General features: G+C 46.8%; 2 protein-coding genes across 6 annotated transcripts; both read left to right on the top strand.

The window, feature by feature from the left end:
- The first annotated feature begins 846 nt into the window (after positions 1-846).
- Positions 847-18746, top strand: BCO2 (beta-carotene oxygenase 2). Of its 5 annotated transcripts, none has more exons than XM_040616238.1 (13): positions 847-1063; positions 2728-2820; positions 6124-6328; positions 7399-7610; positions 9091-9206; positions 11113-11215; positions 12376-12504; positions 12645-12805; positions 13328-13495; positions 15398-15535; positions 16806-16988; positions 17580-17690; positions 18056-18746. In XM_040616238.1, exons 1-13 carry the CDS (start codon positions 859-861, stop codon positions 18167-18169), a joined length of 1938 nt encoding a protein of 645 aa, XP_040472172.1. In that variant the 5' UTR covers positions 847-858; the 3' UTR covers positions 18170-18746. The 5 variants fall into 5 exon arrangements, with proteins under 5 accessions (XP_040472172.1, XP_040472171.1, XP_040472173.1 ...); XM_040616237.1 differs by having other exon boundaries at positions 879-1063; positions 9091-9212; XM_040616239.1 differs by lacking the exon at positions 2728-2820 and having other exon boundaries at positions 879-1063; positions 9091-9212.
- Positions 18747-19924: 1178 nt separating this feature from the next.
- On the top strand, positions 19925-25922 carry PTS (6-pyruvoyltetrahydropterin synthase). The gene is made up of 6 exons (XM_040616221.1): positions 19925-20066; positions 21406-21485; positions 23135-23157; positions 24607-24663; positions 24967-25037; positions 25494-25922. Exons 1-6 carry the CDS (start codon positions 19993-19995, stop codon positions 25633-25635), a joined length of 447 nt encoding a protein of 148 aa, XP_040472155.1. The 5' UTR covers positions 19925-19992; the 3' UTR covers positions 25636-25922.
- Positions 25923-27269: the final 1347 nt, after the last annotated feature.

The following is a 27269-nucleotide window of genomic DNA, read 5'->3' as shown; positions in this document are numbered from 1 at the left end:
AAAAACAGAGTAGGCAGCATGGGAAACAGGGATAATAAAAGGCAAAGAAACCATGATCTGTGAGGAATCATGTTTCATTTAGAGAAAGCACAAAATGAGGGAAGGCACGATAACAGATGAGTTACAGAAAGGACGGTAGTCAGGTTTTCACTGTGTCTTGCAGGAAGGACAAGAAGAAATCAGCTTAATTTTCAGCAGCAGATTTAGGATGATTGATAATCTGTCCCATCTGAAGGACAGTGGAATGGGCTACCTAGACGACTGTGTATGCTGCCTTGCTCTCTCTCAAAGGATAGGGCAGCTTTTAAGAGCTGCTTGATAACATGAAACAAACATTTGCAAAGTGCTAGCAGCTTCCTCTGGGCAGCCTGAAGGAGAAAGCCCGTCTTAGTTTGAAACAGCAGAGCAGGCCTGTCCTGGTCCTTCCCTGTTGGACTTGATGGACCAGTCTGTGGTGGCAACCAATACTCCTAAAGCCTTGAGATTCCTTGAAGGCAAAATGGTTACTCAGATTCTGAAACAAAACAAGGTATTTTTGACAGGTGAAAAAGACAAGGGGACAAGAATTTTTAAAAGAATTGGCTCAAAGCCTGGCTACCTCCATACATGGATCTGTCTCCTCTTCCAGTTTCTCCAGCTAGGACTGGCCGGTACTGGTAAAGCATTTTCCCACCCCAGTGGCAGTGTATTGGCATTGAGCAGCATCCCTGGCCCAGCTGCTGAGGGGGGCTGAGGGCTGCTGAGGGGGTGGGGCAGCTCTCCCGCATGCCCTGCAGCTGCCAGGCCCGGGTACCAGCCTGCCCGGCTGGCTCAGCATCTTGCCCTGCTGGGGCTGGCATTCCTGGCTTTTATTCTGAAATGATGATGTCAGGCAGCTCTCCACAACCAATCCATCGGTGCTGGCTGCACACTATCATCCTCCACCAGTACCTTCGCCTGACTATCTCTGATCTGATGCTTTCTTCCAAGCGGAATATGTTTTCCAAAATTTTTTTGTCTGCCATCAGCCTCCTGCTTGCTAATTTGCAGCGTTTCCTCTGCTCTCTGATGCAATTCGTTCCAGGTAAAATGCATAAACAAACAGATCCTTCTATCTCATCATCTTGTAAAGGGGTTTTCCGTAGCTGTTAAGCACTGATGCTGGTACAGGTCAGTAGAGCAATTTCATTTTTATTGATTGGAAGCTGAGAACTACGCAGTTTAGAGTGTTAGGAGCCAGCAATTCTTGGTTATTTATTGAAAAGATAAACGGGAGAGACAAGTACGCGGCACAGACCGGGATTACCAGCAGTTTCTGATGGTTTAGAGCTGGTAACTGAGTAGGCATTAGATTCTCTCTGCAGGGGAGCCTGCTGTGAGATGTGTTTGTGGGCTGTGAAAGGGAGAGAGTTATTTAGAGCAGTGACATTAATGAACCTTTGATCTGAACATACAGATGGGAAAGTACTCCAAGGGATTTTGTATCGCTACCGAACTCTGCACCACCATTACACAACTTGAACTGTCTTTTTTTTGTGTGTCTGAGAATGAGATCTGTTACCACAAAATAGGAACCAGTACAGATCGTGATTTAATTCACCAGAATCTCTTGCTTTTGAATGGTGGTTGCTGGTGGTAGTGTTTTCCACCCCTTTAGAATCAAAGGATTGCTTCTGGGGTATCGAGAGATCTGAAAGGTGCTCAAACCTGCCTTGTTGTGCCACCAGAACCCATCTGTGGACACCGATTTACTCCAGGAGGGTTTTTTTTCACTGCATGTGTTACTAAGCTGGTGTGAGGCATATAATCAACTACATCTGTGAGATGGGAGACCAAGAATTCAGAGGCAGAGTAACTAATGCAAACTAAATGATCAAATACCGAGTCTAGCATTGGGAATGTTCATAAAGCAATCCATGGTATTAGCATTTCAGGGTTTGATAAAGTACTTTCCTGCTGGGGAAAAAAAAACCTTTATGCATAAATTTATGAAGTTCTTTTGATCTGCTAGCAGATTGCAACAACTGTATAATCTTGTTTAAAATGGGGCTCTCTGCTAAATTTAAATTCTCTTGAACTCCACCTCTTTCCTTATGCTTTGAAGCAGAACTGCATAGGAACATAAAGAGCTGTGCTTCTTGTCTTGATTACCCAAGTGACATGAAAAACCTGCAGATTTCCTTGCCTTGTTTTCTGTATCTTTTTGAAAAGAATGGATTTTCCCAGACTTTTACTAAGGTCTTCTTGAAAAAGCTTGCTTATATCAAATTGTCTCAACGTAGCTAAAAGGTGAGAATGTTGAATCATGAAAACGAACCCCCTCTATTATTTGTTCAAATATTTGAGTGAAACAGTGATAATAAAAAAAATATGAATAAGATTTATTCCGTCTAATATGTTTCCCGTGACACCAGAAAAATCTTCCTAGCTCACCAGTTGTTCATACTGCCTTTCTAGGATAAGCGTTCCAGAGACTTAATTGTGTAAATAGGTATTTAACAAAGAAATTACAATTTCTTCATGTCAGAAAAAAAAAACAAACCAAAACCAAAAACCAAACCCAAAGCACAGAATCTCTTTCTGCAGTTGTCTTTGGGAAATCAACAGGTATTTCATGTGCAAGCGTATGCACAGTTCACATTTGCTTTTCTCCCTTACCTCCCTTTGACAAGCCTTTCTCCACTCCTCCACCCCTTTTCCCCTGTTTTTTGTCACTTTTATGTTCTTTTTTGCTTCTTTGCCTGTTAGCAAGGAAGTGGGTGGCTGAGCCCCTGACAATGGGAAATCAACAAGCTAGCTGGAACAAGGAGTCAAGTACGGGGAGTTCCCAGCAAACACAAGGCAAGTGCAATGATTTCAGTTCAGAAATCAGTGTGGGACACTTAGGTGAGCTGCAGGGTTCAGCCCTGGTGAAGGCTAGAGTGTGCTTGGCAGAAATCAGTAGCTACAGCAACTTCAGTTCAGGGTGGGGTGACGGGCAAGCCAGTTTGCTTGCCCTGTGGTTCCAGTCTGTGATTTACAGGGACCATAATGTGGCCCATATGTTGTGCCACAGGATTTCCAAACCAGCTGTATGCTTATTCTGAATTTGCATGAATTCTCAGGGAAAACAGAGTTCTTGCTTCCCTCTCCTTGCTTGAAGAATGCCAACCGCGAGCATTCTGTTTACTAAAGTTTGCCCTTAAGTCTGGTCCTGAATGTCCTTTGGAATCAAGCACTTAGGTGCCTTGGATTTGAATATGCAGGTTAAAATCAAAGTGGATTTGCTCTGTCCAGCATGATTTCAATTTCACGGCTAGCAAATGGCTTCTGTGTTTCCTCCATGCACTGTTAAGATTTTCTGTCCTGCCCATTGATGTTTTAAGTACAATTTAATGTCTGGTTCGTTGCTGCCCTACCCAAAGTAGATGGGGTAGCCTCTTCTGTACAGAAAAGTTTTCAAGATTACTTTTTAAGTTTATCTTGCTAAATTCCCATATGTAATTACACTGTTCTCCAGGAACTCTCAGTGTAGTGCTATCCGTGGTCATGCCTTTGTTTCTGCTTGGATGCAAAAATGTCTCCTTAGGGACTTGTTGCTCTTGTTTTTTCTGCACGTTTTACATCTTTACAAGTGGTAGCTTGCCTACCAAAGCTGCATTTCTGCAATTACTGATGGCAGTCACTAAACCTGCCAGGTGTTGGTTGATATGAAAAGCTTCTACCTCCTTATGTCTAAGGAAATAGTCAAAAGCACTAGTGTTGGGAACAGATTGAGTGCTTCATATGGGATTTAATCAGAACTAATCAAATTTTAAGAGGGAGACGATGTTGGTGGTTTGAGATTAATTGCTTTAGCCCTGCAGCCTGAATTCTTTAGCTGACTTACCATATTAGAGATCTAAAGAAGGATTTGAGGATCGGCAAGCCAGAGAACTACATTGAAGGGATCTTGCAATTTACCTTCCTGCATGCCTGACACCCATTCTGTCCGTGGCTATTCTAGAGAAGCAAGCTTAGGAAAACGCTGTCTGCCAGCTCAGTTCTTTTGCAGATATTCTGTCTGAAATAGCAAATTTCCTCTGTAGATGTGAACACATGGCTTCAGAGGCTCACAGGTAAATTGCGCAGCAGCTTCACTTAATCACTTGGATTAAAGAAGGAGGCTGGAAGCAGCAGTGGTGAAAGTGACTGGTATAACCAGAACAAATGGCTACATCAAAAAATCAGCATGAAGTTCAGTATCAGTCTGGACTCTGTTCGGTGCGTGGTTTTGTTTGTACTAGATGTAGTTCAGGAATAGATTTCTGTATGCCACACTGTCCTTTTTTATCAGTGTTTCACTTGCACCTAAGTCTTCATCAGTTCTTGTTTAGTTCAGGGCTCAATGATCCTCCAGTGAGGATGGAGCCGTGTAGGAAAGCAGCTCTGCTGACCTGTGGACGTGAAGCCTGTGATAGGTGAGGAGGTTACACCACTGGGAGGGAAGGCAACAGCCTGTGTACTTTCTAGGTAAATCCACCTCTGCAGCTAAATGGATTGCTAAAACAATCCTTGTGTTGATGAGGCTTTGCAAGCCAGGCTACTGGAGCCAATAACCGTGTGCTGTTAGCACACAGCATTCCAATCAGTTCATGCTTGCTTGATGCTTTTGTCTGTAACTATGCCTAAGAAGGGGGATATTGCAGTCAAACAAGAGCCTCCATCCGAAATTATCCTTTCCCGCTATTGCTTATTTACTTACCAAGTAAATCTGTTTAATCTGTTTTGTCCTGCCCTGTGAATATATTTCAGCTCAGTTTCATTTGTGTTCTTCTTGAATTCCATCATTTGGTGTGAGGGACTATGGTTCTTTTTTCTTTTCTTTTTTTTTTTTTTTAATTTTCCTTTTTCTCTCTGGGTTTTTTTTTTTTGTTTGTTTGTTTTGGTTTTGTTTTGTTTTGTTTGTGCAAGGGGAAAAGCCAGCAATCGCCTTTTGGGCTTCTGTAATCAGATAGTACAGGTGAGTCTGAGAACTGACCTGTACACCTTTCATTAGCCTTTGAGCTCCTGGTTTACTGCATTTCAAGAAATGCCAGCTTAGCAGAGTGCTCCACGTGCAGCACAGAGAAAAAAACCAATTACCTGTGTTTGACAACCTATATTCCAAGGCTGTGGGTTCTTTAACATTGTGTAACAAACTATGGCTTCCCTGGATTTAGAGTAGTCCGCTGGGACTCCTCTGAGTTGTTTTGTGGAATGTTCTTCTTAGTGAGCTGCTTTTTTTTTTTCTTTCTTTTTCTAGAAAAGCCTTTTTACTGTGGGCAGAAAAACTGTTGTGAGTTTTGTTGGATTTTTTTTTTTGATTCAGCACAGGATGTTGTACAGTTTTGTTAAAAACAGCACATTGTTTCGAAGGGAGGACTTTTGAAAGTCCTGGGGAAATGTCCCAGAACGTACAGTCTCTTCTGTCTACTAAGTCACCCATGATTGTGATACCAAAGTGAAGTGAGAAGGTATTTTATAATGCAGTTTTTCTGTCTGAGGTGTGTCCACCTCTGCTCTGCCTTGCTTTTGGCAACACTGTCATACAAAGGCAACAGGCACTGCTTTACCAGGTGCCTAATTACATCTTTCTGCTTGTGGCTTCGGTGTGCAGCAGTAAGGCTAACGAGCCCCCTTCTGTCATTTCCTTCAGCAGGCTGCTTGTCAGAAATCACTGGGAGATTATTTTGGGTTCCTGCTCAACATTACTCTGTGTATCATCCCAAGTTGAACAGATTTCTTTTTGCAACCTCACAGGTTCTTGTAATAAATATCCATGTTACTTACTCTCAGTTACTTACGGAAATAAATTCCAAATCTAAGCTTCTTTAATTAAAAGAAAATTTATCTTCTTTCCTATCATCATGTATTTTACCTCCTTTACCATTATTACCTCCTTTGGACTGCAGAACAGGTGTCAAATGGATTAACTACAGTAGAGTTAAATCCACTGGATTTTCAGCTCCCAGTGGATGTGTGGGGTATTATAAGAATACAGCTTTAGTTTGAATATCCACTACATGGCTGCTTGCAGAATGATGAGTGCTGTTCTCCTAGACATCCAAATTCAAGCTCTACTCTCTGTTTATTCAAGTGAGAATCTTAGATACCTGCTTTTTGTTCTCACGGCTTTCTCTGCAGGTTTAAGGAATTCCCTGCCCAATCCATCAAAAGAGCAAATCACCTCCCGCAGCCCCAGGGGTTTGCAATGCATCTCACCCTTAATGCAGACGGTAGAGGAGACCCCTCAGCCCATCCCAGCAAAGATCAAAGGACATATTCCCAAATGGATTAATGGAAATCTTCTGAGGAATGGACCTGGGAAGTTCGAGTTTGGCGAGGAGAAGTAAGTCCAGGTTTGGTGAGTTTGTCAAATTATTCTGGCCCGAGCTCTACCTAAACCTAAAGGGAACCCCCCGAAATGTCTCACCACTGGTTGGAGCCCCTGGTAGTTTCTTTTTAAGTAAGGCAAGGAAGAAATGCTTATGTTGTCATTCTTTCAAGAACAGTTGCTTGCTCATCTGGAAACTCCCGGTGGGCTTTCTGAAAATAGGACCATGGTTAACTTATTAAGGTTGGAGAAGCTGAGTCACAGAGAGGCTGTGACCTACTCAGAATGTATAATGAGGGAACAGAGCTGGGGATTAAAACATTGACACGCCTAGTCCTTTGTCATTAACAAAAGTCCATCCCACGAGCACTCTGAAATCCGGGGCAGGATTTGTACTGTTGATTGCACTAAATTGTGTGAGTTGCTTTAGAAGCAAATCCATCTCATTTTAAAAATAATGTTTCAAGAAGGCAGCTACTGCCTTTGGCTTGGAATCTGCCATTCTAGCTGATTGACAAACCTAGCTTGTCCTCCAAAAAGCTGATGACAGCAACTGGCCAAAGATGATCATCTTACCGTATTTCCAGAGACAGACTGTAAGGTTTTCTTGAAGATTCAAAGAGTTCACATTTCGGAGAGAACAGCATCCTGCGAACAGCTGAGAGCTAAAGACTCCTTCTTGCGCAGTTGGACTTTCAGTAATAAGTTCAATTCTGGTTGTACAGTAAAGCACGGTTTCTATTCCCTACGCAGAAGTCTGCAGAGTGACTTGTTTACCAGTATAGGTTATTTCCCCCAAAAGCTTATACATAGCATTTTCGGAAGTCCCTGAGGTCCACTTTCAAAAGTGATATAGGGAGCCCAAATCTCACTGGAAGTTGGCATCTACCTTCAGGTCCCCCCAGCTGCAAATATACTCGATTTGTTTCACTCCATTCAAGTGTTTTTCCATACTCACCAAGTGTTCCTGGGATCTGGGCATTAGCTTTTTACAAACAGTAATAAACGTAAAGGCAAGAGGGAACGGTATAGCAGAGAATCTTATAGTGCCCAACTCTTGTTCTCTTATTTATGTCTTCCTGAAGATTTAACCATTGGTTTGATGGCATGGCCCTGTTGCATCAGTTCCAGTTGGAGAATGGCACAGTGACATACCGGAGCAAGTTTCTGCAGAGCAGTTCCTACCTGACTAACAGCCAGCACAACCGCATTGTGGCCTCAGAATTTGGGACGCTAGCAATGCCAGACCCATGCAAGAGTGTCTTTGAGCGCTTCATGTCACGCTTTGAGATGCCACGTAAGAGGGTTTCTAAGAAATAAGAAATATTCTGAGATTGTCTTGGGGAACTTCTGGTTAGGTTTAAAGGGAGATGTAAGGAAGTCTGGTAGGCCTAATCTGAGCTCATGTTTTCCTTTAGATGATCTCTTAGAACAACATCAACAAGAAAAATGCAAGTTGGTGTCAGACTTAGCTGGGAGAGGCACATTCGGTTTAATGTTTTAGTGCCACTTCAGTTCACTTGACCCCGAGTTTGTTGCAAATCCGCAACAGAAATCTTTCTCTGAAGAACACCCTGTACAGCCCTGATAATGAGCATTACAATCTGCCATTCTACGTGAGACACAGCTTTGCCCTTAGAGCACCTTGCCTTGCTAAGCTTGTAGAGTAAATGGGCTAATCCTTCCCTTCCTGTACTGAGGTGCAAGGAGATGATATGAGTAGGGTGAGGGGTGGTATTGCACAGGAATAGAAGTACCATTACCTTTAGCATTCTGTGTATGTCAGGAAAGAAATAGGCTTAAATGCAAGCAAAGTACTTTCCACTAAAACCAGAACAGGCCTGAAGTTTGCAACTTGTTGCTTACATGTGTGACCATCTGCTTCTTATCTTCCCTGTGGAGATGGATCCTGTCCTGCCGTGTCATCTGTTCTCTCCAAAGATGCCCATACCTTCACTCATTTGTCTGCCTAGCTCCCCAGCGTCCCACCCCGTCCCAGCTCTCTCGATAAATTTCAGAACTATCTGCATCCCCCATCTTTTCCAACCTCCAGCAGGGTGTTCCAGCACACCCTTGCCTATGTGACTCTTTACACACATTAAGCTTTTCCTCTCCCTAAGGCAGTCTGTCCTCCGGGCTTTTCCTGTACCGACTTCAGGCTTTGTGTTCACCACACACAGTGTTCAGTTGGGGGAATTGTTTTTTCCTCAGCTCTTCTCAGCCAACTGGCTAGTGGGTCCCAGATCCCCTAGGAGTAGCAAGAACAGCTCTGGCTGTTATGTGCGTGTAGTTCTCAAAAGGCATCTCCCTCACTCAGTTTTAAAGAGAATAGGGAAGAAGAAGCGTTCTGTGTCCAAGCCCTGTCACAAAAATGGTGTCCCTGCCCTCCTCGCAGCCCAAGTTGTAGCTTCAAGTCTTGCCTCTCATTTCCAATGCTGTAAATCAAACATGGCACTCTTCATATGGCTGTCAGAGGAGAGGACTTTGGCTAGGGAGGAGAGGGAGAGGGCCATGAGGAACTAAGAGGGCAGAAACAAAGGGCAGATGGAAGAAGTGTGACAGACTGCAGTGATTTCCATGAGAACCAGTTCTTGTCCTTTTATCCTGATCTCACCTGTGCAGGCAGAGTGCCTTTGTAGATTAGTGAGATATTTCTAATCACTCACAGATGGATTAGTGTCATTGCAAATGGATTTATTTGTTTAAACATGTCTAACTTGTTACAATGTAACTCAAGCTTAAACAGCGCTGTGTACAACTCCAGGATTTCGTTTCAGAACCAAGTGACAATGCCAGTGTGAACTACGTTGTGTATAAAGGAGACTATTATGTCAGCAATGAGACCATCTTCATGTACAAAGTGGACCCAGAGACACTTGAAACAAAGGAAAAGGTGTGGGTAGGTGGGATAAAGGGGTTTGCTTATGGTCCAGGAGAACCCCTTCTTGCTGTTTCTAGGAGCAGCAAAAGAAATGATCGGTGCAGCTCTGGGCCATAGCCACAAGCATCCCTTCGTGGTGTGCTTGAGTCCCTGAAAAAACTACCTAGTGATAAGGCAGCTCTTATGAGTGAAGTTTCAGTCACTGCCCACTGTAGCAAGCAAGGGGCGAAACATGCCGAGTGGTTTCCGTTTGGGTACAGATGGCATTCCTCCAGTGCGCTCACTGCGTGCCTGGACTTGTCTGTACCTACCAGTGTGTGAAAAATAAAAGTGCATACAGGAAGAAGTTAACATCGCTGATCTCAGATCCGTATTATTGCCCTATCTCTTCATTCTCCCTATCTGTTCCCTTTTTACACCTGCAGCTTTAAAAACACCAAAACAGCCCGTCAAAGTCTTGACTAAAACCCACTGTTGCAAATGGGTGGTGAAGTCAATGTAAAGTCAAGTCAAAGTTCAGCTGCCGCTTTATTTTCTCCCACGCTAGCAAATGAACAGAAAGTCAGAGCAGGAACCTTCCCCTGCGTCCTGTGCATCCCCTCACAGGAGCGTGGCTGCATTTCAGGGAAGAGTGTGACTTGTGCAATGACACCATAAGCTGTGTATGTCCCCCTGCCTGCACCCTGAGATGAGGTTTGGTTCTTTGCTGCGCTGGGCAATGGTGAGAAGGCCTGAGGAAGGATTCTGCCATTCCTAAATCAGTATTTACTACTGTGCCTGTATGTTCCCATGGTCTATTTAATACCAAAAAAATACCGGGCTCAGCACACCCTCAGATCTCAAGGGAGGCATTCCAGGAGTCCATCCCTCCCAACAGGTTCAGTTGTGAGTCATGAAGAAACTCTGTCAAGTATAGCATGCTATTTATTGAAATGGAGAGTTTGACAATTTGCTATTTTGTCTGTTTTGTAAACCATAATGCAGTGATGAAAAGATGCGTGGGTATATTTAGTTTGAATGTCAGCTCTGTTGAGCCATCTGGTCATTCAAAAAATTCCCCTTAAGCTGCTTTTTCGATGCAGGCTGGTATTTTTTGGCTAAATGAAGAAATTGAAGGATGATGTCACATTTAAACTTTCTGATATGAGGTGCCTTACAAGGACATGGTTTTCTAAGCTTCCAGTGGCATGGCACTTTTTTCTACTGGGCCTTTCCAAACAAAGCGTCTCAGGCTGGATACTTGAAAGCCATATTTTTAAACTTTTGGAAAAGCAGCCTATCTTCCATACGTTAACATTTCAACGCATGCATTAATCTTCCTCCAACTCATTCCTTCAAACCTTCTTCCCAACACATCTCCTCCATTATCTGAGCCCAAACACACCCTACCCCAGGAACTAAGGATAAATAAGAGCACTCACAGTTGTACCTCTGTGAGTACACTGCTCCTGCTAGCTGGAGACAGTGAAGCTGAGCTGTTTCCTCTGTGCGGAGAGTAAACGCTGTCGGTTAGCTAAGGGTGCTTTCAAAAGGCTTGGTGATTTTTGGGGGGCAGTGACTGTCTCTTCACGCATGTCTGTCTGTAGTTATTACAGGGGGTCCTGGCTAAAATGCTTGTACAGGCAACGCTCCCACTGTGTCGGCGCTCCCTGCCATTAGCAACATTCAAGTCTCCCAGAGAAATGGCTGGTGCTGCTAGTCCCATTTTAATGGTAGGATTAACACAGAGAGAAACATTGATCGTTTCCCAGGATTTCAGGAAGATTGCAGGCAAAATAAAGGTTTAAGTCCAGATCCCAACATTAGGGCCATAATCATCAACTAGTCTTCCTCAGACTTCCATGCAACTGACATTCAGAAAGACTCTGCCTTGCTGCAGGAGACTTCTGCACTGACTGGGAATCTTTGGCATTTGCAGGTGGACTGGAGCAAATTCGTTGCAGTGAACGGGGCCACTGCTCATCCTCATTATGAGCCTGATGGGACAACATACAACATGGGCAATTCCTACGGGAAACATGGTAGGACTGGGCTGTGGGCTGGGTGTGTGGGCTGCTTCTGGCTGCTGCTTCAAGGAGCAGTTGTTGAAGAAACTTCAGTGTCTGAAGAGACGCTGAAATTGCTGTTTCTCTTTGTGGCAAATGAAGGTGAAGCAGATTAGTTGTTATTTCAGGGTATTAGTCTGTCCCGTAAAAACGGCTTCTCTCAGCAGTTAGTTTCAGATGCTTCTGACTTTGGCCTGTGAATATTCCACAGATTTCCCTCTTCCTTTCCCAAGCATTGATGGAAAACAGGAGAATGATTTGTAAAGTCCCATCCAGCAGCCTTATCCAAAGAATTCTGACAATTAGCAGCACGTTTTCCACTTAGAATAATTGGCTTTTGATAAGGGCCATAAGGGGTTTATACAGGAGAGACGGTGGCATTTACCGCAGTGACCTGGCTATCTTACAGCAAAGCTGAATGTTGTGGGATATTTTTCTTCTTCCCAAAACTATGAGCATTATGTCTGTTTGGGATCTAGTCACATCAATGTGGCTGCTCAGCGTCAGGTCGATGGAAGCCTTCTTTTTCAGGGGGGCTGTGGAAACAGCCACTGCCCTTTATTGTGATACCTCAGGCTGGTTCCAGTTCACTGAACTGTTGCCCAGTTTTGTTCATTTTTCATTCTTGCCATTTTCATTTCCTTTTGGCTTTAGCAATATCTAGCTTTGCAGCACAGCTGTTTTCAGCTGGAGAGACTAAACTACAGATTATTATTCAAATGTGCCATTCTTTGCTGCCCATATGGTCAGATTTATTAGATGAGCATCAGTCATCGCCAAGGGCCAAAGTTTTCTTTTCCTTTGATACACAAGCTATGAAGTTGGTTTTCTTCCTGATCCTGCTATTATAAAATACTCTGAGTTAACGTAAGGAATACACTGCAGACAGCAAAATTAGATGGCAGTCTACCAGACTGAGAAGATCCATTCCTTTCAAGCTTCTTTTTTTTGCTCAGTAATCCTCCGTAGATTGTTTTATTGACTTGATACCTGGCTTTTTGTTTTCTGCTCAGTGTAGCTATGACCATGGTTCCTAGTATTCTAGGGAAACAGAAAGGAACAGAGCCTGACTTTGGTTTGATGAATGTGGACAGTCTCACGTCTCAGTGGTGTTGAACACCCTTTCTCCTTTCCAGGGTCTAGCTATAATATCATTCAGGTCCCTCCACAAAAGTCAAACTGCAGTGACACGTTAGAGGGAGCAAAAGTGCTGTGCTCCATTGCTCCGATGGATAAGATGAAACCCTCCTACTATCACAGCTTTGGTAAGAATGCTTTCTATCTCAGACTCTGGATTTAGCCTAGTGTGAGCCAGAAAGGGCTGCTGACTGCCCTCTGACCCCAAGAATTTTTATCATCTCATTTGCCTAATACTCAGAAGATACCTCCTTCCTTCTTTTTTCAGGGATGAGTGAAAACTACATCATTTTCATTGAGCAACCCATCAAGCTGAATCTGTTGCAGATTATCACTTCCAAACTCTGTGGGAAATCCATTTTTGAAGGGATAAGCTGGGAGCCTCAGTACAATACTTGCTTCCATGTGGTGAATAAGCACACGGGGGAGGTAGGTGGATCTTTGGCCTTTCCAGCAGCTGTGCAGAATTTTAGATGCTAAGAGAAGAGTGCTGGGGAGCAGCCACTGACAGCTGTATGAATCAGCCCAGAAGCTGCTGCAGTATAGGCTTTATAAGCATGGGTGTCTGTTGGTTGGAAATGGGATTGCTTCATGCACTTCCCTCTCTATTGATTCTTTTTTTTTTTTTTCACACCCCTAAAAGAACAGGCAGAAATAAGCAGTTTGGGGTTCCTGGAACTGCAGCGCAGGGCCTGAAATGCAGTTCCCCAGTTTTGGGCAGTCATAACCTGGGAATGATGCTGTAGGGATGGAGTCGTGACAGCAAGGGGCCTGTCCTGGGCTGTTCTTCATCTGGTTTTGCCTACTTAACTGGCTTAAAGCAGCCATTCTGTAGTAACACAAGGACACAAGACAAATACCAAGGGATGAGTGGGGAATGAAATAGGGGAGAGAAGAGAAAACCCGTTGAGATGTGGCTGGGATCTTTAGCCTCTCTCACGGTCACTGCAGGTGCTGCCGGGGCAGTGGTACAGTAAGCCCTTTGCTACTTTCCATCAAATCAATGCCTTTGAAGATTGTGGCTGCGTGGTCCTGGATCTGTGCTGCCAGGATGATGGAACAACTCTGACTGCTTACAAACTGCAGAACCTGCGGAGGAGTGGGGAAGGCCTGGATCAGGTAAGATCTCTGCCTTTTGCCTTGCGTAGGATCTGGTGGGGCCCCATGCTGGCTGAGTTACTTTTCTGAAGCAAGGCTCAGGTTGGTAGAACGGACAACACGATGGGGGACCACAAGGTGTAGGATGTGAACTGGGGAAAGGAACTGTGACTATAAGGAAAAACTAGAATTATGTTCTGTTGATATGTTAGTATTTTTCTTTCCTTTTAAATCTCTGAGCAGATAATCTCCATGGAGCATTTCCTTGAAAATTTAAAAACTGGTGTGTGACACAGATCTCCATCAGCATGGCAGAATGTACTTCTGTTTTAAAATCTTGGGTTTAATCATATTAATTTTCCATATCCCTGTGTCATAAAATTTCCCCCCTCCAGAAAGTAAGCAAAGTATTTTTTTGCATTACTTTTAAAGGGCAAAAGAAAAATAAACTCTGTTGTTTAAAGGCATTACTTTAGAAAATCAGCCTTATGCAAATCACAGAAACACAAACATCACAGAAACCCCTACATTGTTCCTCACATTCACCTCACAACAGCATATATTCATAAATCAGTTACTTATTGTTTCCAACTCTTGTCAAAAGCACCATTTAAAGCCATGTAAGAGGCATTATTTTGCATAGGTCATATGTTGGAAAAGTGGGGGTGCTTTCAGTTTCTTCTATTGCAGATGTGTTTATTGGAAACCCACAATATTGTGGGTGAAGGGCAGGCATTTCTACAACATGTTCAGACAGATCTGAACTTCCTCTGGCTATGTTCTGAGCTGTCTAGAAGCAAATCAGTTCTGATCTGAAAAGTGTATAGTCCTGTCCCTGTAGGGTCATTTTGTTCTGCTTTCCTTTTTTTTTTTTTTGCAAAGATGTGGTGAACGTTAATTCGAGTACAGCATAGCATTATTACGACCATTTTCTTTGCAAACTGATTCCCGCTTTCGTTCAGCCTTTTCTGAGCACAAAAGAGCTATAATTTGATCTGTCTGAAGGTATCCATATGTCAACATTAGGCATGTATTTCCAACACCCACATTCTTTAACTGACAAGTAGCATGGCCATTAACTGTATACACACACACAAGTGCAAGTCATTTCAGAACAGAATCTAAAGTTTACGCTGCACTGAAAGATTAAGGCATGCCTGAGCATGATTGATGTGTTTTCCCCGAATGATGCTTAATGCTTTTGCTTGCTGACTAAACCATATTTTGTCTGGCAGAGTTCCTCAACCAGTGTACTGTGGCTACATAAAACATAAAACATTTTGAAAATAGGGTTTCAAGATGAACACGTATGATTAAAGTGGTTTCATGTTGAACTGGTGAGTTACAGATTGAAGTAACTGAAAAATACCAAAACAGGGTCCTTGCCACCTGTTTTGTTTCGAAGGCTTAATATTTGGAAGTATTACGGGTTCTGAACTTGGCTTGAACAGAACTTTAGTGGCAATGGTGGAATTACTCCTCTCATGCAACCTGCTGAATGTCTGCCACACTGGGAGCTGCTAGTTTGCTCTCCCCTTTGCTCCTCAAGTAAATCCACCACTACCCTAGACTTCCCAAACATGAAGTCCATGTGTAGCTGAGAACAGGAAAGGAAAGTCATGCAGGCTAACTTCAGGCACTGAATTGAGGCACAGTAGCCTCCTTCTACTCGCCTTATCATCCAGGGGAGAAGGATGCTCCTCCAGAGACTGATTTAATTGATTGTAGTTTCGTTTTCTACTGTAAAGTCCTAGAACAAGCAGAGCCCTTACCAGAACTTGGTAAAACACTTAATAGAAAGAAGCAAAAGATTTCAGAGGAGGGAGGAATGTTTAAAACTTCAGAATTGTTCCCAAAAAGGGCATTTAGCCTGAAATGCCACTCTCCTCCCTCCCTCGCCGTAACTTTCTGTCTGTGTAACAGGTTTATGACTCAGTATCCCGATCTTTCCCTCGTCGCTTTGTTCTCCCGCTGAACGTGAATTCAGACACACCTGTGGGGATGAATCTGAACCCATTGCCTTATACCTTGGCAAGGGCTGTGAAAGATGCTGATGGCAAGGTATGTATTAAAAACTTACATAACTGCATTTATGGCTGTGGTGAGATTGCCTGCAACAGTTGTCGTCCTGTGCTATTACCTTCTTAGATCTTGTCCACCAAGCAAGCAAACAAGGTCTGGTCATTTCTGACATGGGACTTAGTGTTTTAATACAAGGACTACCACATTGCCTTAAATGAGAGAGCAAAGACAGGTTGTGATTTACCAAAAATGGCCAAGTGGATTATAAGCCTTTACGATAATTGGCCAAACTTCAGCTTCTCCATTGACAAAATGATTTCACCTGGTACCAGATCTGCTCTTTGCTTCCAGCTCTGAACAGCCCTACAGAGTGGCATTCAGTAATACAGAACATGTGTTGTCCACTATGAGTGGAGACATCTCTGTGTGTACTTTGTACATGAAATTTCTCAGTGCTGGACCTGATATTTTCTGAGCTAGTGTCGTGGTTTAACCCCAGCCAGCAACTAAGCCCCACACAGCTGTTTGCTCACTCCCCACTCCCCGGTGGGATGGAGGTGAGAATCAGAAGAGCAAAAGTGAGAAAACTCATGGGTTGAGATAAAGACAGTTTAATAGGTAAAGCAGAAGTCACACACGCAAGGGATTCATTCACTGCTTCCCGTCAGCAGGCAGGTGTTCAGCCATCTCCGGGAAAGCAGGGCTCCACCACATGTCGTGGTTACTTGGGAAGACAAATGCCATCACTCCAAACGTAGCCCACTTCCTTCTTCTTCCCCCAGCTTTATATGCTGAGCATGATGTCATATGGTATGGAATATCCCTTGGGTCACTTGGGATCAGCTGCCCGGGCTGTGTCCCCTTCCATTGGCTTCTGCACCCCCAGCCTACTCGCTGGTGGGGTGATGTGAGAAGCAGAAAAAAGCCTTGGCTCTGTGTAAGCGCTGCTCAGCAGTAAATAAAACATCCTTGAATTATCAGCACTGTTTCCAGCACAAATCCAAAGTTTAGCCCTATAGTAGCTACTATGAAGAAAATTAACTCCACTCCACCCAAACCCAGCACCATTAGCAGTACAGAAATACATAGACTGGCTCCTGTTTTTCACATTAGACTGGTGCTTGAAGTTTCCGAGGTCTGAGTCAGTTCTTTGGGTGAAACAGAGGGAGACGGAATTGGTGCATGTAAATGTCAGGGTCATCTTTAAACACTTCTCCACAAAAGGTTGTGCAGTGGGTGGGTGGGACTAGTTGGGTCTTCTGCCCAGTGAGAGCTCAGCTGGCACTCATGTAATGCATACATCTTCTAGGTCTGGTGTACACATGAAAATCTCTACCCTGAAGGCTTTGAAAAGGTTGGGGGCTTGGAGTTCCCCCAGATCAACTACTCTCAGTACAATGGTAGGAGGTACCGTTACTTCTATGGATGTGGTTTTGGGCATTTGGTTGGAGATTCCTTGATCAAGGTTGATGTGGAGACCAAGAATTTCAAGGTGAGGTGAAGTGAGATTATCTTTTTCCAGCAAATGGGAATCATTCCACTGAATTGGCCTTGAAGAGATGTCATTTGCTAGGCACCGCACTCTTTAGGGGTCTTTGTTCAAACGGATCTGAGATGAGATTCCTAATTTCACCTCTAGCACCTTACGAAAACGGCACACTTACCAAACAGGAGAGGATACCATTCCACCTTCTTAGATAGAGGACAGAACAGAAAGGGTTGGATAAAGTATGCACATGTCTTCCAGACCAAAGAAGAGTCACCTTTTACCAGACAGTACAGAAATTTACCCAGGTAGCACAGGCAGTTGGAGATAAACTGCCAAGGTATTTATGACTTGGACAAGAAACAAGGTTTAGGATATTTCCAACTGCAAGCACAAACTGGGATTTTTCCTTTGTCTCCCTTAAGCAGGGAATAATGATCTCCGAAGCGTTAAACATTTATTAATCAGAGACTTCCCTGGAGGGGCACAGAGTACGCCTGGGTATCTGTGGGGAGCACTCCAACTTGCAACTCTGCTAACTGTAGTAGACAAGTGTTAATGAAATAAAACACATCCACATGTTACTGTGCTTGCTAGATTTGGCAGGAGGACGGATCCTTCCCATCAGAGCCTGTGTTTGTGCCAGTGCCTAACGCCACGGCAGAAGACAGTGGAGTCATCTTGTCTGTTGTGGTCTCCCCCACCGAGGTAACTTACTACGAGTTCATCAAGGTCACATAGCATTAGGTATACTTTCTAAAGCACAAAACTGAGTTTGAGACTGTCTGGCAGACAGTCCTAGCACCATGCTTCCCAAGGTCTGTGCCTCTGCAACTGCCAGGCACAGCCAGGCAAACTTCAAGCGGGAGCGTACCTTGGAACGTCAACGCTTCTTGTGTGGCATCTGTGGCTGTCAGAGCTCCTGGCCAACTGTCTTACAGGTGTAGTCCGTATGCTCTGGTTGTACGGCCTGGTTGTACCTTTGGGCTCCCTTGTGTGTGACAGATGGAGTGGGTTGGACAGCAGAGTGATTCAGCCTGGGCATTCATTCCGGCCTTCTTTTCACCCTGCAGAACCAAAGTGCTTTCCTGCTTGTCTTGGATGCAGAGACCTTCAGAGAACTGGGGCGAGCAGAAGTCGCTGTGCAAATGCCTTACGGATTCCACGGGATCTTTACTTCCCACTGACAAGACTTTGTCACCTCCTGTAATCGGGGCCAGATCAGGCTCAGAAAGAAACCTCTGCTTTCTTTTACCTGCCACCTTTGCATTATGCCCTGGATGAAGCAACTGCTCTTTCTCTATCATAACCTCTGAGTTACCGCTGCATTCCTAGTAACATACAGCGAGGGGTCTGAGGAAGGCAGAAGCCCCTTCGCTCAAACAGCCCACTGCTTTATCTTAAATTTCTGACTACCTTGATAGACCAGTTAGCAGCAGTTGGCAAAGGCTGCCATGTGTAAAGCTTGCAAGGGAGCAAAGGTGACCGCTAACCATCCCCTGGTAGCAGTGTGCTCTGAAGGGAAGAGAGTATCAGTGCTTAGGGCAGTGAATTTGGCTGCAACGCGTAAAGCAGAAGAGAGGAGCAGAACCAGCTGGTAACAGGGAGGCTCGATGAAGGGATGTAATTCCCCCCCCCCCCTGCATAAAGATTGCCTTCAGTGGACTGCAGCAGGTTGATGCAAACACTCACGGAAGCTGTACTTGTAGTGCTTTTCTCTGTACACTAACGGTGCCCTCAAATAAAACTTTCTGAAGAAAGAAACCTTTCTCTCCCTGCCCTCACCAGACGCACGGCCAACTTTGTGCTGTGCCACGAGAGGCAACAGCCGCAAGCCTGACACCTTATTGTGTTATGTGGTCTTGTAGGCATGCACACCACCTGTGCACCGTGCGCCTGCTTGAACAGCATAGCTGGGTACAGCTGATGGCCAACGTCTCCTGCCCTCCTCCTAATCCAACCTGTCGGAAACATGTAGAATTCCACTGTGGCATCGATATTCCTTTGCTCTTACGCTGAGCAAACTCAAACACCCTCTCGTATGCTTGCTTCCTCATCCGGGCTCTCACCGGTCTTGAACCCCGAGGTGTAGGTGGGCAGGCGGGCGAGGGAAGCCCCCTGTAGCAGCTCCCTTGCAGGCTGCGCCTTTGAGGACACCCTGTGACAAGGGAAGGCTGCCAGGAGAACGCTGGGTTCCCCTCCTGGCTTAAGGACTTCTTACAGTGCTTCATTGTGAGGAGCCTGGAGAGCGCTTTGCACCTTCAGCAATTCATTCCTTGAGCAAAACCATTTTGTTCCTCGAGCAGAACGGCGAGCCCCTGTGCCCGAGGGTTTAAAGGCACGCTTTTGTGTCTTATTTGCAAACTACTTTTTTTTTTTTTTTTTTTCACTCCCGCTGCAGCGGAGGCCAGCCCGCCCTGCCCAGAACCACGGGGAGCTGCTGGCCCTGCCCCACAGCCCGGCTTCACCCCCCGCTGGCTGCCCTGGGGAGCGGGGACCCGGCAGGGGGCACGGAGGGCGGCAGCGGGCGGCTCAGGCCGGAGGTCACCTCGCAAAGCCACCGGGTGGCAAAGGGCTCCCCCGTGCCGGGCCGTGCCCCAGCCGTGCCGTGCCCCTGCTGTGCCGTGCCCCCGCCGTGCCCTGCCCCGCCGCGCCCCAGCCGTGCCGTGCCGTGCCGTGCCGTGCCGGCCCGCGGTGTGTCACCCACGGCGGGAGGGCCGCCCGGCGAGGCCCCACGGCAGCGCAGGGAGCCGCACGGTGCTCAGGCCCTGGTTCCGCGGGCGGCCGTGGCTGTCCCCGGAGGGCCGCAGCTCCCGGCAGCGCGGCACCTCGCAGCTGCGCTGACACCGGCGGGGTCGGCGCTGCCCGCCCGTGCCGCCGGCTCGGCCAGGGCCGCGGGGCAAGCGGGGCCCAGCGCGCAGCCGCCATCCCGCCCGCCCCGCCGGCGCCCCGGGGAGGGCAGCACCGCCCCGCGGGGCCCGGATGGAGCCGGTCCCGCCGCGGCCCTGCCATGGCCCCGCCGGCAGCGCGGCTGGCGCGGCTCTCCCGCAGCGTCTGCTTCAGCGCCTGCCACCGGCTGCACAGGTGAGCGGCCCCGGCCCCGTGCCCGCGCCCCGGCTCCCCCCGCCGCGGGGGGCCCGAAGGCCTCGCTGGGCCGGGCGCCCCCCTCAGGGCCGGCGCGCCTTCCCCTCTGGGCCGTGCGCCCCCGGGGACCTGGGCCGTGTCCCGTGTCCCCCCCTCAGGGCCGTGTGTCGTCGTGTGTTCCCCTCCCCCGGGCCGTACCCCCCCCCCCCCCCCCCCCCTTCAGGGTCGTGTCCAGTCCCTCCTCCCCCTCAGGGCCGTGTGTCGTCGTACCCCCCCCCCGGGCCCTGTCGTGTCCCCCCTCCCCTCAGGGCCGTGTCCCCCGCCTCAGGGTGATGTCCATCCCCCCCGCCCCCCCCTCAGTGTCAGATGCTCCCACAGGCCCGGGCCGTGTCCCCCCCTCAGGGCCGTGTCCCCCCCCTCAAGGCCATGTCCATCCCCCCCGCCCCCCCCTCAGTGTCAGATGCCCCCTCAGGGCTGTGTCCCCCCCTCAGGGCCGTGTCCCCCCCCTCAAGGCCATGTCCATCCCCCCCCCCCCCCCCCCCCAGTGTCAGATGCCCCCTCAGGGCCGTGTCCCCCCCCTCAGGGCCGTGTCCCCCCCCCCTCAGGGCCATGTCCATCCCCCCCCCCCCCCCCCCCCCGCCTGGGATGACAGATGCTCCCTCAGACCTGGGCCGTGTCCCCCCCTCAGGGCTTTGTCCCCCCCCTTCTCCCTGCTCTGCCCCGCTCTGCGCAGCCCGCAGCAGCAGTCCCGCCTGGGATGTCTGCGCACAAATGGCTTTAACAGGAGCTGAAGTTTCCTTTTGAAACGGGCCGGGGGCAGCAGCGCTGTGCCCCCGTCTGCCGCCCTTTTCCCAGAACAGACATCACTCTGCCTTGACCTGAAATGCTCCTCGGAGCAGGCTCTGCAGTTTCTTCAAATGACAGATTCTGACAGGGAAGTCATCCCTTCTGCTCCTTGGAGAAGCTCCCTGAGCTTTGTTGCTTAATAATAAAAATATGCATCGTTTTCTCCAGGCTCTTCCTCCTAGGAGCCCAAGTGATTTTGCCGTATTCGTGCGTGAACAGCTGTTAGTGTTCATGCAGCAGCGGTGTTCAGCAGTTGTTATGAAACTTGCGTATATTAATACAAAACCACAGCAAAAAAAAAGCCCAGACCGGTTGCCAACAACATCTTTTCATGGTCTCAGTACTCCTCCGGTTCTGTTTTTGCCTCCTGAGTAGGAAAAGCTAGCGGGTTAAATTTGGGAGGGCGAATAAATGGAAGAACCAGAAAGCAATCGGAGTGAAGCCATGAACGTTTGTCATGGATCCTGACATGCCGTGTCTGTATTTCCCACAGTAAATCACTGAGTGATGAAGAAAACCTGAAGCTGTTTGGGAAATGCAACAATCCAAACGGCCATGGGCACAACTATAAAGGTAAGGAGTTGATTTCCACGCTTCCACGTGTAGTCACGGCCTCGGCAGGCTGCTATGGCTTTCAGTGCCTGGCCTGGGGGTCTTTTAGAATTAGAAGCAATCCTCAGCAGAAAAGGGGTTGAACCATGGCATGGATTTGGAAGTTACTGAATTAAATACCTCAAAATGTCCCTTCGTGAATCAACTCTGTTTATCATCTGCAAAATCATTGGGTTTGGAATGAATATTTTTCGAAACGAAAGACCCGCTGTTTAAACAGCCCGTCAACTTTATTTGAATGTTGTTCTCGCAGGTTCTCCTGCCATCTGTCCCCTGTGCACTTGGAATCAAATCTCTCCCGACACCAGGCTGGCTCCCTGTGGAGCACTGTGTGTTGTAGGTTATTGGGTTTGCACGGCAACGTTTTGGTGAGGAAGCGGCTACAGCGGTGGCTTCTGTGTAGGAGCAGCTTTAGCGGGCACCTGGCGTTCAGGTACCCTGCAGCCTGCTCCAGCTCTACCAGCTTTACCAGGGAAGGCATGTTGGCAGATTGTTGGACCGAAGATCTGTCCCTCGTTTTAAAACTGACCTACAGGCACAACGGTTCTTGCTTTCTCATCTAAGAAAGATGTTCTCACTGTAAAAAAAAAAAAATGCTGGAAAGCTTGGGAGATGCCTCTAAAAATGTTCCTTGGGGCATGGAGGGGAGTGAGTGAGTGAGTGAGTGAGTGAGTGAGTGAGTGAGTGAGTGAGTGAGTGAGTGAGTGAGTGAGTGAGTGAGAAAAAGAGCATGAAGGAGCTTTTCCACCCCAGAGGAGGATCACAACCAGGCTCAAATCGCTGTCTGTCTCTTTTTGTGAGTTCCTCAGTGAGCCGTGATTTTGTTCTCAGCTCTTGGGGTTAGTGGGAAGGAACGTGGGGCTTGTCAGGATGTTGTTTCCAAGTGTTTGTCACAGAATGGTCAGGGTTGGAAGGGACCTCTGAAGATCACCTAGTCCAACCCCCTGCTAAAGCGGTTTCACCCAGAGCAGGCTGCACAGGATTGCGTCCAGGCAGGTTTTCAGAGACCACAGCCTCTCTGGGCAGAGAGATCTCTTTTGTTGTGTCTCTTTTTTTGAAAGGATTTCAAAATGACACCTGGCAGTAATTCTGGTTCTTAGGATGTCAGCAGCCACTTCATCCCTTACTTCCCTTCTCTGGTATTCCATTATGTCAGAAGATTTATAAGCTGACCCCACTTCTTATGGTCTTGGGGAGGGCGGTGGGGTGGGTCTGGTGATGTAAGGGCACCTAGGGTGTCTGCACTGTTCAGAAGATTTTGCTGCTCAAGAGATTCTGACCTTGTCTGTGCAGGGCACAGGCTGCCGTAGGGAGTAGGTACTTGAGGAGTCATCTAGTCATCTCTCTGCCTGCCGGGAGCGCTTCAGGGGTAGTGGTGTGTCTCTGGGCATCAGACCTTGGAGCCTGACTTCCTCAGCGAGCTGGGTGCCTGAGGGTAACATTCTTTTTGGAGTGGATACCCGTTTTATAAAAAGTCCTGCTTTTAAGTGCTGTGAAGCCTGCACCAGTCCTTGGGGATCGGTGATGAATGGGCTGTCTGTCCCAGCAGTGTACTTTGTTGTTAGGTTCATGGTGTCATTGTGACCTGATTTTTATTTTTTTTTTTTCAGTTATAGTCACTGTGCGTGGAGAGGTAAGTGTGATCAACCTTTTTCCTATTCCCCAGGGTGGCAGGATAGATGGGTCCTCATCTTCCGCAGTACTGAAGCTCTAGCTCAGTTGCCAGGTTTCCCAGGGTGTTTGTGCAAACTCGGTATGCGGCACTACAGAAGAAGGTTTTCTGTAATCACTGTCCTATTCACCCTGCCTCTAACAAGGATTTGTAGGTAACAGTGTTTAACTCTGAGGTTTGTAATTGTCCTCAGGGCACATAACCTTGACTGCCAGAGCCTTGCTGCAGAACATGAAATGATGCCAAAACGGCACAGAGTAACTGCTCAGAGACAATTTTGGTCTTTAAGCAGTAAAGGTATTTATTTCATGCAGTGTTGGGGAGCTAGCTGGTTCGCATCGGACAAACTAGCTCCCCAGTTTTCAGTGAAAAGTCAGGTAATTTATACAGTTTTCGTGAGAGGTTACAACATCTTTACATACATATTCATTTGATTTCAACATCTAATCATTCTGTTCATAATAGGTGGGATCTAGGTGGAGTAAGCCTTTCAACTTTCTTTGAAAGTCAACGATTTCCTGACTCATGGTCTCCTTTTCTCCTTCAGGTGCCCACCTTACCTTTTCTAATTATTCAGAGTACATTCCTTTAATATCATCAGTGGTACATTACTTTGAAATCGCCAGTGGAACCTTTTCTAATTATTCAGAGTACACTCCTTTCTCAGCACAGACAGAGCATCACCCAGAGCATTGTACCCAACTCATCCTGACCAATCTTTTCAAGACCTTGCTCCGTTTCAGACGCACAGGCTCTGGTCAGATCTGTGGGGCACCTTTGGAAGGCTGCTGAGCCACAGGGAGGCTTAGCACTTCAGTAACTGATTTGGTCTGCTGATTTATCAAGATATTTTTGTGGCAAATGTAAAAGGAAATTCTGCTTTTGCAGTTGTTTTTCACCCTTGATCCTGTCATTGTTCTGTGTATTCTGAGGAGTTGGTTTAGGTAGCACTTTGGTTTTGATGTTTTTCAAACAACTTGTTGAAGATTTCCAGTTCATAGGAAAGGGGGTTTCTATTCACATCTGAAGTTAAAATTTTAAAGCCTTTTCCTTCTACATTCCCCAAGCATGCTGTGAACTACACAACCTGATTTTGTTCCTGGAGCTGTGCCTGCTTATGGGCATGCTGGATTGTTGCTTGAAGACTGAGTATTTCAGTGAGTTTTTCCTCACTGATGTCAGCTTTTATGAGAGTGCAACCACTGGAGCTGTTTGTATGCTGCACTTAGCCTTTGGGAACATCACAGGAGTAGAGTTGGAACGCAGTGCGTCAAGGCGGAAAGATATTTTTCTTATGGCTCGGATGTCCTGAGTGCACAAATATTCGCGGTCTGATTTGTACAGGCTCATGACAGCCTTGGTAATGAGGACGTGTAACTGCTGCTGAGCTCCTGTTTCTTCTCCCTACAGATCGACCCAGTTTCTGGAATGGTTATGAACCTGACGGACCTGAAGGAGTATATGCAGGTAATAGCACTGTTTTCCTACACACCCCCTGCAAGGAGCTTAGCAAGTTGTCTAGAACCATGGTGAGTTGATGATGGTAGGAAATAAAGAAGAAATTAAGGAATGATTTCAGACTAAGATGCTTTAGCGTGTGGTGTGAGGCAGTACCATGTCTCCAGCTAGGAAGCTGACAGGTGGATGTAGGGCTCTTTTTTTTTTTTTTTTTACATACCGTTGCCTCACTCCAGTCCCATGTGTGCGGTAATACGAATCTCAAGTCCACTGACCAACTGGGACGAGGTTGTCACTCTTTTCTTTCTGCAGGAGGCGATCATGGAACCGCTTGACCACAAAAACCTGGATAAGGATGTGCCATACTTTGCTGAGGTTGTGAGGTGGGTGCTCGGCGCTCCTCGTGGCATTGGTTGCAGGGTCAAGGAACAGCCTTCAAGGATTAGTCCTACATCTGAAAGAGCAGCCTTGATACCTGTGTGTGACACACCTGTGCGGGTCAGGTGCTGGTGCCCTGCCTGCCTTGCAGCCCCGCTGCCCTGCAGCCTGCCTCCCTGTGCCACGCTGGGTGCCGGCCTGCTGCGGCAGCTGCCGTTCCACATACCGAGGGAGCTGCCGCTTACTCGCACCTGCCGAGCCTTTTGCGCTTGGCACGTGAGCCTGCTCTGTGGACACCTCAGGGAGGCGGATACGGCCTGTTAATTAGGTCTTGTTTCATCCATGTTTGCTGGCCCCTCTTACATGCAGGGGGTCATCGTCATCCCCTCTGCCCGTTTTGGGTACAGCTTCCTCAAATGTCATTGCTGTGAGTTCTGAATCTGCTCGTGTTTCACTCTTAGCACCACAGAGAACGTTGCAGTATTCATCTGGGAAAACCTCAAGAAGCTCCTGCCCGTGGGAACCCTTTATAAAGTCAAAGTGTATGAAACGGACCAGAACATTGTCATTTATAAAGGAGAAGAAACAATCTCTGAGAAGTGAAATGAGCTTCAGCTCAGTTGGTCAGAAACTGCTGCATAATCAGATCAGTGGATTACTTCAGCCCTGCTCGCTGTATTTCCTACACCTGGACATCGGTTATGTATTATATAGGAACAAATACAGATGTTTCAAAAGAATTCTTGCAACTATCTAGCAATTTGGGTTCTCAAAATTTGCGGATTTGTCTGCTTTTTCTCAAGACATTCCTGTTTTGCAAAGCCAAACCACCAAGTTGATGTGACATTTACAATTGTGCTATGTTAAATAAAGCGGCTTTCTGGAGAGGAGGTGGCCTGGCAAAACGTGTGTCCTGTCCAGTCACAGAAGGCTTTGATTTTTCTCTAATTAAACACTGGATTAATTTATGATTTTTAATAACCTTGGCTTCGGTGGTGTTTTGCTTATTGATCAAATAGAGAAACGTTCTTGAGAATGAGAACTGCATGCTTATCTTTTTCCTCCTTTTGGTTTTTTTTCGTCTTTTTTCCTGTGCTGTAGGCTCATTTCCTCATGCGGTTAGCAGGTCTTTCTCAGTATAAGGAACTGGTATAGTGAGCAGTATAGTTGTTTACCAAACAATTCTCAATCCAAACTGCAGCGCTAAGGAGAACAGTACGTTCTTGAGAATCAGCATGGGAAGCTGGAAGTTCGTAGCCCCAGTGGTGTCAGAGTGCCCTGATACATGGCTGAAAGTGGAAGTAGGTGAGAATAAACCCTTAAAATACTGGTTATCCAGCTGGTGTCCCAAAGATGCCGCTCTTGCAAAGTTCTGCTGAGAGAATGCTTTTTGTCTTAGAAAATTCTGGCTGACTTTGTCTTGTTGTAGTGCAAGTACTCACTTCTTTGATTTCCTGTGGTGCTTTTGTCAGTTCAGCGCAAGTACAGACCTGTAGACGTAATCGTCGCCTTGCTGAGGAGCCATCCCTGCTACAGGACGCTCCGTTCTGCATTTGACTGTGGGCAGCTGAAGCAGTAGGGGTGGACCTGGGGTACCTTGAGTCTGCCTCCACCCAGGCCCCCTGGAAGCTTGGCACAAGCAGCCAGCTCAGGCACGGTTTTCTTCGGGAAGTTTTTGAGAGTCCTGTAGGAACAGGATCAAACTCGCTCCTTTCATCTTTCTGGAGAAAGCCGTCAGCTCGTGTTCCTGCTGCGATGGCCAACAGTTTCTTGGTAGTTTCATCACCAGAATCCCATGTCAGGGAGGTCCCGTAGACAAAAGAAGCGCTTGGTTTGCGTCGGTCACCAGGGCTGCAGGCTCCTGCTGTCACTTGCAGATCAGGAAATGCAACACTGTTCAGCATAGGTTGTTACAAAAGGATGAGGCTGTGAAATGGGTTTAAATGAACACTAACTAAATTATTCTGAAGATTCCTAAAATTGTAGGCCTGCTCTGAAAGCTCAGTGCTGGGAGAGGAGTGCGTGTAAAACCACTTAGGGAACAGTTACTGTACAATTCCAGTGGTTAAGAGCCGTAAGATCAACCTGTCTGTCCAGAGGCAGAAGGGATAGTACTGGGCATGATCCTCTTTTGTCACATGAGCAACGTCCTGAAGAGTAATTGGCTATGGCCATGAAGAATAACTTCATGCGTGTAATTAAAAAAGTAATGTCCAGGGTAATAGTTTACTTGATTA

Source organism: Falco naumanni, chromosome 16, assembly GCF_017639655.2.
Source record: "Falco naumanni isolate bFalNau1 chromosome 16, bFalNau1.pat, whole genome shotgun sequence".
NCBI lineage: Eukaryota > Metazoa > Chordata > Aves > Falconiformes > Falconidae > Falco > Falco naumanni.
The sequence above is the reverse complement of the archived record's forward strand: the minus strand, read 5'-3'. Positions and strand labels throughout refer to the sequence as shown.

What these genes read in the sequence shown, in the direction of transcription:
- PTS (XM_040616221.1), top strand. Translation starts at nt 19,993, where the DNA reads ATGGCCCCGCCGGCAGCGCGGCTGGCGCGGCTCTCCCGCAGCGTCTGC. An exon ending in GCCTGCCACCGGCTGCACAG is followed by an intron (nt 20,067 to 21,405) that starts GTGAGCGGCCCC and finishes TATTTCCCACAG; the next exon opens with TAAATCACTGAGTGATGAAG. An exon ending in ACCTGAAGGAGTATATGCAG is followed by an intron (nt 24,664 to 24,966) that starts GTAATAGCACTG and finishes TTCTTTCTGCAG; the next exon opens with GAGGCGATCATGGAACCGCT.
- BCO2 (XM_040616238.1), top strand. Translation starts at nt 859, where the DNA reads ATGATGATGTCAGGCAGCTCTCCACAACCAATCCATCGGTGCTGGCTG. An exon ending in TCTGATGCAATTCGTTCCAG is followed by an intron (nt 1,064 to 2,727) that starts GTAAAATGCATA and finishes TTTGCCTGTTAG; the next exon opens with CAAGGAAGTGGGTGGCTGAG. An exon ending in TTGTGGTCTCCCCCACCGAG is followed by an intron (nt 17,691 to 18,055) that starts GTAACTTACTAC and finishes TTCACCCTGCAG; the next exon opens with AACCAAAGTGCTTTCCTGCT.